A 12,263-nucleotide genomic window follows, 5' to 3' on the forward strand; every position below is an offset into this window, starting at 1 on the left:
CAGAGGAGGCCATTTTTGCCATCCCGAGGCACTGAATTATAGGTGTTGGCACTTGCGCATGCACGATAGCACACACACACACTTTCGGCATCTCAGGGAAAAAAAGGTTCGCCATCACTGGTATATGTGGTACTTTGCTCAACAGTAATAACTGTGAGAGGGATCTTGGAATCCTAGTGGACAACCATTTAAAAATGAGCCAACTGTGCACCAAATACCAAAAACGCCAACACAGTTCTAGGCTGCATTGACAGAAAGAGAGAATCAACATCACGTGAAGGGTTAATACCCCTATATATTTATTTTTATTTATTTATTTTGTCCGAAACATAATGGTTACAGAGGATATGCTCGTAGTAAAATATACCAATGATAGAGTGGGAGAAAAGATATAGGTATAAGATATATCAATGAAAAAACAGAAGAAAAGATATAGGAATAGGAGAGAGATACGTCATAGAGAACTATAGGAGAGACAATAGGCCGGGACGGAATGCCTTGGAACAGTCCCGCAAATTCACATCGGTATCATTATAGTTTTCGGAGAAGGGAGGCATACAAATCTAATTAATAATATAATAATAGCAATAGTTTAGGAACGCTAACGTAATCTCATCCAGACCCCACGCAGCCACATTTAAGGCGCCTTTCAACCCTTGCCTTTTTAAGGCAAATGACTGTCCTGTTGCCGGGCTCCACGTCTCACGCCCGGTTGTCTGGGTCTCTTCGGGATGCCGCTGAGGGGGCGGTGGGGAGAGGCGGAGCTGCGCCGGAGGAACCGGGCGGGGCAGCCAAGCCGCCTCCGCCACCGCCTCCTCCCGCCCACAGCCATGGCCGACGTGGAGGACGGAGACGAGCCCGGCGTTTCTACTCCTCACTCGGGTTCTTCCGGCGCCAAAGCTGGCGGCGGCGCCGACAAAATGTTCTCGCTGAAGAAGTGGAACGCCGTAGCCATGTGGAGCTGGGACGTCGAGTGCGACACCTGCGCCATCTGTCGGGTGCAGGTTATGGGTAAGCGGGAGTTGGCGGCAGGCAGGCTCCGGTCGGAAAGGAAGGCCTGGTCTCCGCTTACCTCCTCGTGCCGCTCGTTTTCCTGAGGCGGATATATGGGCCGCGCCGGGCCAAGACCACCTCCTCCGCCTCCCCCCTGGTAGTCTTCCCCAATGCGAAGGGCCGCTTTTTCGTCGACTCCAAACCCAGGGAAGACTACCGGGAGGGGGGAGGCGGAGGAGGTGGTCTTGGCCCGGCGCGGCCCATATTTCCGTCCCAGAAGGCCTTCGGGCGCCGCTTGGGAGTTGTCGATTGCCTTCTTTAGGAGCACTTCTTTAGGCTGTACTCCCTCGATGTTTCCCCGTTCTCCTCGATTCAGTGGGAGTAAAGCTACGTGGGCGACCGTTATGCCTTCTTAAAATCATTTTTGGGAGGTATAAAATTAGATAGTTCGGGGTGGGAAGTGTTATTCCGTATCCAACATAGCAGAAGATTGAGATATCCTTCACAGGTATTCTATTTAGCTGGATGTTTAGTAAGCCCCTAATAGAGGCGTTTTCAGGAAGCCCACAGTTTGTGTAATTTAATTCATTTTTTATTTTATTTTTTGTTTGTTTTATCAAGTACCTATTGGTGGTATACAAAAATATAATAATATTTATATACATGATACTAATAAAAGAAACATTAGGACAGGGGACAGAAGGCACCCTGGTGCACTTATGCAGGTAACAATTCATGTAACAAAACGCTTTTAGAGGTGTTCAATAGCGTATCATCCACAATAAATCTGCATATAAAATGAGCAAGTGAATGCTGTGATTAAGGTGGTATGTAAAAATGATGATAGGCATCAAAATACATTTTTTAAACACACAGCAGATGAAATTGTAGAATTCATAGCTGCAATGCTATGAATCTATGTAGACCAAACTGGATCTGATTTGCTGCATGTATTTTTCATGCTTGTCTACAGTACTGTATTCCTCATGTGGATGTGTAAATTTTCTATTCCCATAAAACTATAAGGAAATGGTAGTAATATGATTTGAGCACATAGCTAGGTTTGCACCACACCTCAAACTATGCTGTGAGGATCCAATTTGTATAATTGTCTTATGGCTTGGACTTTCACACTGTGCAAAAAATTGATTAATTCAATAAATTGCAAATCTATTACCGGTAAATATTGTTAGGGGTGTTGTGTGTACAGTACCGAGTAATTCAAACAGCTAGCTTTTTGTCAATACTATGCAATAGTTATTTGTTTTCACCAGCATGCTGATCTTTCAGTAATGTAAAAAAAATATTCAAATAATATACCTGATTGAGATTGTTCAGTTTCATTGTAGGAGAAAAGCTGTGTCCAAGTCTTACTAAAAACCACACTATTTTGTATACTGGAAGTTACTGCAGCTGACAAAATGTATGCCCTTTAATAAAATTTAGAGAAGACTTGCTGTAAATCAATACTCCAGTATCAAAAGTCAATAGTTTTTGTCTTTAGGAAGAATCTAGGTAATTCAAAATGTATGGTTTCCTTGCATATATTTGTGTGTACCATGGGTGTGTGTATTGCTCCAATATATTTAATGCATGTTAATAACAAGTATCACTTCATGTATATTGAGAATTTGTATAAAATTAAATATTATTAGGCATATAGTATATTTCTCTTTATTTTTACTTACAGGATTATAAAGAATGGAAGGCCATATGCTTTTGTTACTTTAATAAGACATTAATATTATCTTTAACTGCCCTAACTTGATCATTCATAAATGTTTAGTAACACAGCACATCCTATTAAAAAGAGAATTATGCTATGCATAAAAGACATGCGGATGATCAAATATCCATTTTTTATTTATACAAATTATACTAGCTTTTAACATTATACTAAATTATAATATACTAGCTATTATATAATTTATACACTAGTTTATATATAATTATGCTACTTTTTAAAAGCGGAGTTGAAGCTGAGTGAATAGAAGGGCATGAGTTAGAGTAAATTGGGTTACTTCATAATATGGTCTGCATACTCTAAATGTTACTAATATTGCATCTAAACCATAATGGTCTTGCTGTTCTTTACATTTAGATGCCTGTCTTAGATGTCAAGCTGAAAACAAACAAGAGGATTGTGTTGGTATGTTTTGGGGGTATATGTTTTGGGGTACTTTCTATTGTTATTCACTAAAAGCTTTTATCTTAGTGGGAAGAGTTTAAAACTTCAAATAAATATATCTTATTTAGTAAAATGTCTCTTGAATATATTGTGTAAAACACTTAGAAGAATTATTAGGTTAATCTACAATATATCAATACAAAGTTAGTTATATTAGAATTTAATGGCTCAGTGGGTTTTATAATGGGTTATTGTTTTTAGCATTTAAATTGACTTTTTTCACTATTGTATTGTATTTTTATATTGTAAGCTGCCCTGAGCCCCATGGGATTCGGCGACATAGAAGTCAAATAGACTCTATAGATGATAGATAGATAGATAGATAGATAGATAGATAGATAGATAGATAGATAGATAGATAGATAGATAGATAGATAGATATAAACAAACAATAAATAAATAAATAGTTGCTTCTTCTTTCCCAATATCTTTTGGTTTTTAAAACGTTTTGTTGAAACAGTTAATCATTATTTTAAATTAAAGAGAATAATTTGACTTCATAACTTATTTTCTATAAATGAAGGAAGTTTCAGAATTTGGAGAGGATTACAGAAAGATAACTTCAGAATCATTTATATGAATCATAATTAGAACATAATTAGTTACAGTTTTGAATTATTAGATTTGTATCTGTATTGTTCCATTGTTGTTGTGAGGCACCCCGAATCTTCGGAGAGGGGCGGCATACAAGTCTAATAAATTATTATTAATAATAATAATTATTATTTAAAAATGAAACATCCAAATTTAAGTTAAAATACCTGTTAGGTTCTTATATGCACTTAAATTGATTCCTTGTCACTGCTTGATTTGTTAATTTACTTGAAAGTAAATTGTAACTTGAAAGACACTCATTGTAAATTTTAAGAAGTTTGAAAACAAGTCTAGAGTGTTCCTACAATACATATCCAATAGATCTGATAAAGAAGCCACACGTAAAGATTTAATATTGCATGCATACCTAAGATGTAAAAAAGAAAATAATGTGTGAGAAATAATAATAACAATTTATTAGATTTGTATGCCGCCCCTCTCCGGAGACTCAGAGCGGAAAGACCAAAAGATGCATGATGCTTTTGCCTTTTTCGCCACATTTCCTGTATTAATGGAGAAATTGCTTACTAATGCTACAATCTTGCCCAGAAGTGGAAACCCTAATTGTCCTAGACTCATATTGTCATGATTGTAACTGTTGTCCATACATATTTTTCTAATAATTGAAGCATCAGGTTTTGATGCTCCCATTTTATCCTCTCCAAATGATATCTGACACCTTGGCTATTATCAAGAAAAACCATGATTTAAAATAAAATGTAGAGTTACTAATTAAGGTGTGTTTAAACAAAGAATGAATTATTTAACTAGTTAGAATTTTCTTTAAACAAACCATTGATATTTTATAAGAAGCCAGGAATATGAAAAAAGAAAAGAATGGAATCATGGTTTGTTCTAGTCATAGAGAAATGAACAAAAAAGGTGAATGCTGAAGTCCATGAAAGCTATGCAGTTCATAATAACTGCTGAAATATGTTAATTGTACTTTACTGAAGAATATGCAAGAATATGAAAAGTACTGCTTGACAGTTCCACTCTTAACAATGCACACTATTTTGTTTTAATTTAGAAATGTAAAATGTTAACTGCAGGTTTACACTTTGAATTGCATATTATCATAAATGATTTCTACAGTCTCAAGTTGCTTTTCTTTTTCTTTTAGTGGTCTGGGGAGAGTGTAATCATTCGTTCCACAATTGCTGCATGTCACTGTGGGTGAAACAGAACAACCGTTGTCCCCTCTGCCAGCAGGACTGGGTAGTCCAAAGAATAGGCAAATAACACGGTTTTCATCTATTGCACCAAAATTGTTTGAAATGATATACAACTAGTGGTATACAGTACTTTCTCTGAAGGAAGTTACAGTGTTGCGAATTCCATATTTATTTATGTCTACACAGGGACTTGGATTTGAATTTTTTGTATTAGTTTACTGGGGGGTTTTGGTCTTTCAAAATCTTCCATCAAAAACTTAGCTTCAGTATTTAAGAATATATGTAAATATTTAATATGGACACTTCATTTATCTCGGAATTATTTAGGGCTTACAGATCTATGGTTATTAATATCAGCAATATCATTTTGCAATGTTGCAATTTTTTCCAAAATTAGTAAATAATTGAGGTGCATTGTTTAGGTTTTGGTTTTAACATTATTTAGGCATTGATAAATGCTTGTTATAGTGCTGATATTGAATTGACTGCTTTTTCAAAATATGTACTTTCTTCACCTGCAATTAAACCTTTTATCCTTGTGAAATGTGTAAGTTGTTTGTCCATATAAGATAACGTATTTAAAATATTAATAGCTGATACTAAAAAGTTTGAACTTGGAAACATAAACTAGTAACTAGGAAATTATATATTTATCTGTTTCATTTAATGTTGGGGTTGTTTCTCTGGTAGAGGTAGGCAGAATTTGCCAAAAGACAACATGCTTGGATTGAAGCATCTAGGGCCAGGCTGTACATTTGAAAAAAGATAGTTTTGAAGTACCGTATTTTTCGGAGTATAAAACGCTCTGGAGTATAAGACAAACCTTAGTTTTTGGGGATGAAAATAGCGGGGGGGGGGGATCTGCCTACCAGCATCCATGACTAGCATTTGGGAGGAAAGCTCCATTTGGGAGAGGTTGCCTTTGCAACTTCCAAAAGCTCCATTTTTGGGCTGATGGTCTGTGGCAATCTCTGCAGTCTGGAACAGGTATAAAATACGACATGCAGAGGCCGAAGGGTGGGAAGGGTTAGGGATCACTGAGGACATGTTATATGTTATATGTTGTGTGTTTGTTTTATATTATAAAAAATCAATTAAAATATTAATTTTAAAAAGGAAGGGATACATTCAGTGTATAAGACACACCCAAATTTTCACTCTCTTTTTTTTCTTCAGCTAAACGCTTTCAGAGCACCTAAGAGATCAATATATAGTAATTGCTTTCAAACAAATATCATCTCCCTACAACAACAGGAGAGAAAGGAAAACCTAATAACTCACATATACGTTCTTAATACAAGTTCTTAAAATTTGGGCTTTATGATTAGTTGAAATGTTTCAGAAATGTTATACTTATTTAATCCTATTTGGAAAGTAGGCATGAATTGCCTTTACTCTTCTCATTAACCTTAAATGTGATTAAACTGAAATTAAAGATAAGGTTACATTAAAAAAACAATTTACTTTGTGTCATAAAATAAGATGTGAGATTCCAATCTTCTTGCATCAAAGGTAATGCTCATACTTGATCATTTATAACCTCAGCATTTTGTTCCTTTTCTACAACAGGCCTGCAAAAAAAGCTGCTAATCTTTTCTCAACGTATTGAGGGATAAATGGTTTCTGCTGCTGCATGCTTATTAAATTGTACCACATAACATACTTCCCAAGCAAAAATAGTTTGATGATTGAAACTTGTACATATTGTAATTTGGGCTGATGCAAATTAATCTGGCTAGAAAATATTAGTTTGCTTGTGAAAATATATACTCACTCTGTGTGAACTCTTGTGTTAAAAATGCCAATTTGAAAATATAAGGGTTCCTTAATTGTAGAATCATAATCTTTTAAAAGTATTTAATTTTGACTAGATCTTTGTGGACACATTTTAACAGGGAATTGTAAGTTATGGACAAATTGAAGTTCTGGGTCAGAGCTATGAACATTAGAATGTTAACTGCCAGGAGCTGAAAATCTTTGGATATAATTATTTATAAAAATAAAACGTTTACACATTTTTTTAGTATTTAGAAGACGCCATTTAAGCCATCAAGGTCAGCTCTCTACGTAGTGCAGGAATCCAAATTAAAGCATCCTATGTAGTTTCAACATGTCCAATAAAGGGGAGCTTATCATTTCTGAGGAGTTGCTCTTACTGTTAGATTTTTCTAACATTCAGTTGAAATCTAATAACTTAAAACCATTTTTTCATGCCTTATCCTTTGGAATGAAACAGAGATGACACTTCTTTGAGACATGCAGAGTCAGGAAAAGCTGAGATTTCAGGAATGTTTTATTATTAAGACACTGACTTATACATTATTATTAAGGCACTGACTTATACAAAATAATAATACCTAATTCCATTTGGTTGGTAGGCCAAATAAGCAGAGAGGGAAAAAATTGTAGGTCCAGGGTAGCACAGTCTTTCCATTATAGCAAAATAATGTTTTTGCTATAAACCATTATCAACAAAGCTATCATTTTTCATACTCGATAGATTGTAAATCTTTAGCATATAGTTGAAAGTCCATGAATATCTTTAAAAATTATCACCTTTACAGAAACATATCCGCAACCATAAATATTAAGTTAAAATGTTATCTCAGTAAGACAAACCTATACAATGTAAAGATTCTTATCAATTTAATATTGCAGCAAATGGCAAATGATGAATTGTTATTAAATAATTATAAAGTTCCTGAAAAAATTAGACACTTTTAAAAGCTAAATTAAGCCCGTGTTAAGCTCATAAAAAGATATTTAATATTTTAAAGACTATTATCGATCTGTCATGGGAGATTCCAAATCTTTGTTCCAAGTTCTTATAAATAACTGAAATCCTTCTTTGAATGGTCTTTAATAGATTGGGGTTTTTGTCCCTAAACCAAGATTTTTCGCACTGTTATTTTCAGCTAATTAACCTGACAAGATAGAATTTTATTAATAGCTATCCCACTCATTTTATTTACTCTGTAAATTATATGTATTTTTATTTTCATATTCTGGTTTTAAGACCAGACTACACACAATCCTTGTGTAAAAGAAGATACCCTAGAAATTAAATTTCTTAAGGTGAAAAGTTTGTAAGACGAAACAATGTTTCCCATAGGAATCAATAGAAAAGCGATTAATGCGTGCAAGCCCAAAATTCACCCCCTTTGCCAGCCGAAGTGCCCGTTTTTGCGCTGCTGGGATTTCACCGAGGCTTCCCTCCATTGGAAACCCCACCTCTGGACTTCCGTGTTTTTGCGATGCTGCAGGGGAATCCCAGCAGGGAAATCCCAGCGTCGCAAAAACGAGCACTTTGCTGGCAACAGAAGTCCGGAGGTGGGGTTTCCCAGTGAAGGAAGCATCAGTGAAATCGCAGCATCGCAAAAACACTGATGTCCTCAAAACGCCACCTCCGGACCTCTGTGTTTTTGCGATGGGAGCCTCAGGGGAATCCCAGCAGCACAAAAATGGGCGCTTCGCTGGCAACGGAAGTCCGGAGGCGCGGCATCCCAGCGGCCGCAGTGTGTTTGTAAGGTGAAAATAGTTTGTAAGAAGAGGCAAAAAAATCTTAAATCCCGGGTTTGTATCTCGAAAAGTTTGTATGATGAGGCGTTTGTAAGACGAGGTATCACTGTACATTGTATAGTAATGACAGCTAGTCATTAATATACAGTTAGTCCTCAACTTATGACCACATATGGGACCAGGATTTCCATCACTAAGCAAGGCAGTTATAATGTGAGTCACTCAATTTTATGACCTTTTGCCATGTTAAAAATATTACTGCAGTGAACCATGTGGTTTTAAAGTGCATCCAGTTTTTCCCCATTGACTTTTCTTGTTGGACATCAGCTGTAAAGGGTGATAACATAAACCTGGGAAACTGCAACCATCAAAAAGACATTCTAGTGTATGAATTTTGATCTTGTGACTATCAGAATGCTATGATAGTTGCAAGTGTGAGGACTGGTTGTAAGTCACTTTTTTCAGTACTATTGTTATTTTGAATGGTCACTAAAAGAAATGTAAATCAAGGACTACCTGTATGGAGATGGCAAGTTATAGCAGAAAATTTAGCAATATTATATTTAAGACATGTGTTTCTATGAATTAATAGATTTAAAATACATTTTTGACCCTCTTGTAAGCCAGAGCTGATGAGTAAGTGGATAGCTTTAGAAACTAAGTAAGTAATCAGTAAAAGAAATAAGTAATTTGTGCATGCTTAGAATTCTACTGTTGTTGGAATGATATTGTAATAAGAGTAGTATAAAAAGATGAATAGCATTTCTGTTTGGACAGACCCACACCAGTAGATGTAGATGACATATGATTTTATTTCTGAAAACACATATATGCTGTTGTCACAACTTCAAAATATGCCAAAGAAAATGGTCAGATTATTTTCTGAGTGTCCAAAAACTAAAGATGAGGCTAGAGCCCAAACCTGATAACTGATTAGTTTCATATCAGCTTGCCATTCCAAATTCTGAATCCATTGTTTCTTTAATTTTAGTAAACTTTGGTGGCTCTAAATAAACAATGAGAGAGGCCTTTCTTACCATAGTAAGACACTACAATTGGAAGTTTGGGAAGAGTTGAGCAAACAAAACGCAGTTGTGCTTCCTTAAATATTGAACAAAGGGAGATACAACTGGTCTGATTCTTGTAACATTCCACAATACAGGTAAGTTCTTAACAGTTGTGAAATCCAATTTTTGTTACTAGTGGTTCTGTGGGCGTGGCTTGGTGGGCATGACATGGGAAGGATACTGCAAAATCTCCATTCCTACCCCACTCCCGGGGAAGATACTGTAAACTCCCCATTCCCTCCCCACTCCTGGGGAAGGATATTGCAAATCTCCATTCCCACCCCAGTCTGGGGCCAGCCAGAGATGGTATTTTCCAATTCTCCAAACTACTCAAAATTTCCACTACCAGTTCTCTGAACTACCCAAAGTTTCTGCTACTGATTCTCCAGAACCTGCTGGACCCCCTGGTCCTTAACTTACAACCATTTGTTTGGTGACAAGTTACAACAGCATTTAAAAAGTGACCTGATTTTTCACACTTGCATACATTACATCATCCTCATGGTCACGTGATCAACATTCAGATGCTTGGCAACTGGCTTATGACAGTTTCAGGGTGACATCTGATCACTTTTTGCAACCTTCTGAAAGCAAAGCCAATGGGGAAGCCAGATTTGCTCTGGTGGGTTCCAAACTTTTTTTACTACCCCTCTGTGGGTGTGCTTGCCACTCTGACTAGATGGGAGTGGCTTGGCAGTCATGACTGGGGATAGTTGTTTCACAGTCATGTGACTGGGTGGGAGTGGCTTTGTGATCATGTGACGGTGGGAGTTGCCAATTTGACATCACTCACGTCAAGTGTTAGGGCTTGGGTGGGTCTGGCCTCTCCTCTCCTTGCTTCAACGAGATACAATTTCCCTATATATGCTCAGAAGACAAAAAAATTCAAAAAATTTTCTTTTTAAAAAATGGCACTGACCGATCCAGTTCGGTGATGTCATTGTGACATCTGTTTGGGTAAACCGGTCCGAACCAGGAGGAACCCATCCCTGGATTCACTTAACCATGTTCTAACAACAATTGCAGTGATTCAATACTTGTGGCAAGAAATGTAATAAAATGGGGCAATGGAAATTTTGAAAATTTAAGTTATGATCAAAAGTCGACTAGCTGCGGTAGTTCGGTCACGTCCTGCACAAATAGTTATGGACTCGAAGACACAGAGACGGTGGAGGGCCGAGGCAGGCGTACTGTATTTCTGGCACCTGACAGTGACAGTGATGAGGGGTCAGGAGCAGAACAACAGCCAGGGCCTTCAGCACTTCCTCTCAGGAATGAAACACCACTTCCTGTCAGAAATGAGTTAGCATTTCCAGGGCTGAGTGACTTGGGAAGAGGAGGAGCCACTTCTGGAGGCTAGGATTCGGAGGACATATAAAAGGCACGAATGGTTTGCTAGGTAAAGAGTCATAAGTAGTGCTGCTGGGTAATTGGGTCACTCCCTCACACTATTTAAGGGTGAGGCATGCTCCACCTTGTTGCAGAAAATCAACGTTCATTGAGAAATCATCTCGTCTATTTCATTCAGTTTGGACTTTAAAAGAACACATTCTTGGCTTTGCTAATGAGCTTCGGTCTTCCAGTTAATTTCTGAGAACTTCGTCTGAGAACACTGGCTACAGCTGGTAATTATTACTGGGTTATCTTCACTCTGGAACTTTACTTTGCTAGCTTTGCTACTCTTAAAAGACTTTTACAATATTGGGACTTTTGTACATATTAAATCCTTTTATTAATTAGACAATTTGTGTGCATCTGATTATTGGGACCGGCACTAGGACAGAACAGAGTCACTAATAGTACTGAATATAATTTTGGGGTTAACGATGTCACTAATTGTCATGCAATCCAGCCCATACTTAATTAACCTGCTAATTAATGTGACTTGGGGCACCTTATTAAACATTTTGTTTCAATCAAGGTATTTTACCGTATTTTTCGGTGTATAAGATGCACCTTTTTCCTCCCTAAAGGAGGCTGATAATTTGGGTGCGTCTTATACTCTGAATGTAGCTATGCCCCCCCCCCCCGCCCTAACTAGCTGCTAACGATCTTCCCAGATCTTACCTTGTTTCTGCGAACAATGCTTTCCAAGCCCTAAGTCTTTGCAGGGTTTTTTTTCATTACTCTAACTTGCTCTGAGTAAGTTTCTTTCCAGCCCTAACCAGGTGCTAACGATGTTCCCAGCTCTTACTGGTTTTGAAGCTTTTTCATTGTTACTGTCTCAGAATAAAGGTTTTTTTAAGCCCATAACCAGGGAAGAAAATAATGTGCAGAAACTGACCAGACTAAGGACGCTAGCCAGATGAATACCTGGTAAGCAGATTCTTTTCCCTATTTTCCTCCTCAAAAACTAAGGTGCATCTTATATTCCGGTGCGTCTTATACCCCCCCCAAAATACGGTATATACCACTTAGAAACATAGAAACATAGAAGACTGATGGCAGAAAAAGACCTCATGGTCCATCTAGTCTGCCCTTATACTATTTCCTGTATTTTATCTTACAATGGATATATGTTTATCCCAGGCGTGTTTAAATTCAGTTACTGTGGATTTACCAACCACGTCTGCTGGAAGTTTGTTCCAAGGATCTACTACTCTTTCAGTGAAATAATATTTTCTTCATAGTGCTTTTACAGTCCTCTCTAAGCTATTTACAGAATCAACATATTGCCCCCAATAACATTTTACCCACCTTGGAAGGATGGAAGGCTGAGTCAACCTT

At 37.2% G+C, this 12,263-nt stretch overlaps 1 protein-coding gene across 2 annotated transcripts; it reads left to right on the forward strand.

Annotated features, from left to right (window-relative positions):
- Positions 1 to 679: 679 nt before the first annotated feature.
- Positions 680 to 5,489, forward strand: RNF7 (ring finger protein 7). Of its 2 annotated transcripts, none has more exons than XM_070753347.1 (3): positions 680 to 1,004; positions 3,095 to 3,142; positions 4,899 to 5,489. In XM_070753347.1, the coding sequence occupies exons 1-3, from the start codon at positions 732 to 734 to the stop codon at positions 4,953 to 4,955; spliced, it is 378 nt and encodes a 125-aa protein (XP_070609448.1). In that variant the 5' UTR covers positions 680 to 731; the 3' UTR covers positions 4,956 to 5,489. The 2 variants fall into 2 exon arrangements, with proteins under 2 accessions (XP_070609448.1, XP_070609447.1); XM_070753346.1 differs by having other exon boundaries at positions 691 to 1,011.
- The last annotated feature ends 6,774 nt before the right edge of the window (positions 5,490 to 12,263 follow it).

This window comes from Erythrolamprus reginae, chromosome 5, assembly GCF_031021105.1.
Source record: "Erythrolamprus reginae isolate rEryReg1 chromosome 5, rEryReg1.hap1, whole genome shotgun sequence".
Lineage (NCBI taxonomy): Eukaryota > Metazoa > Chordata > Lepidosauria > Squamata > Dipsadidae > Erythrolamprus > Erythrolamprus reginae.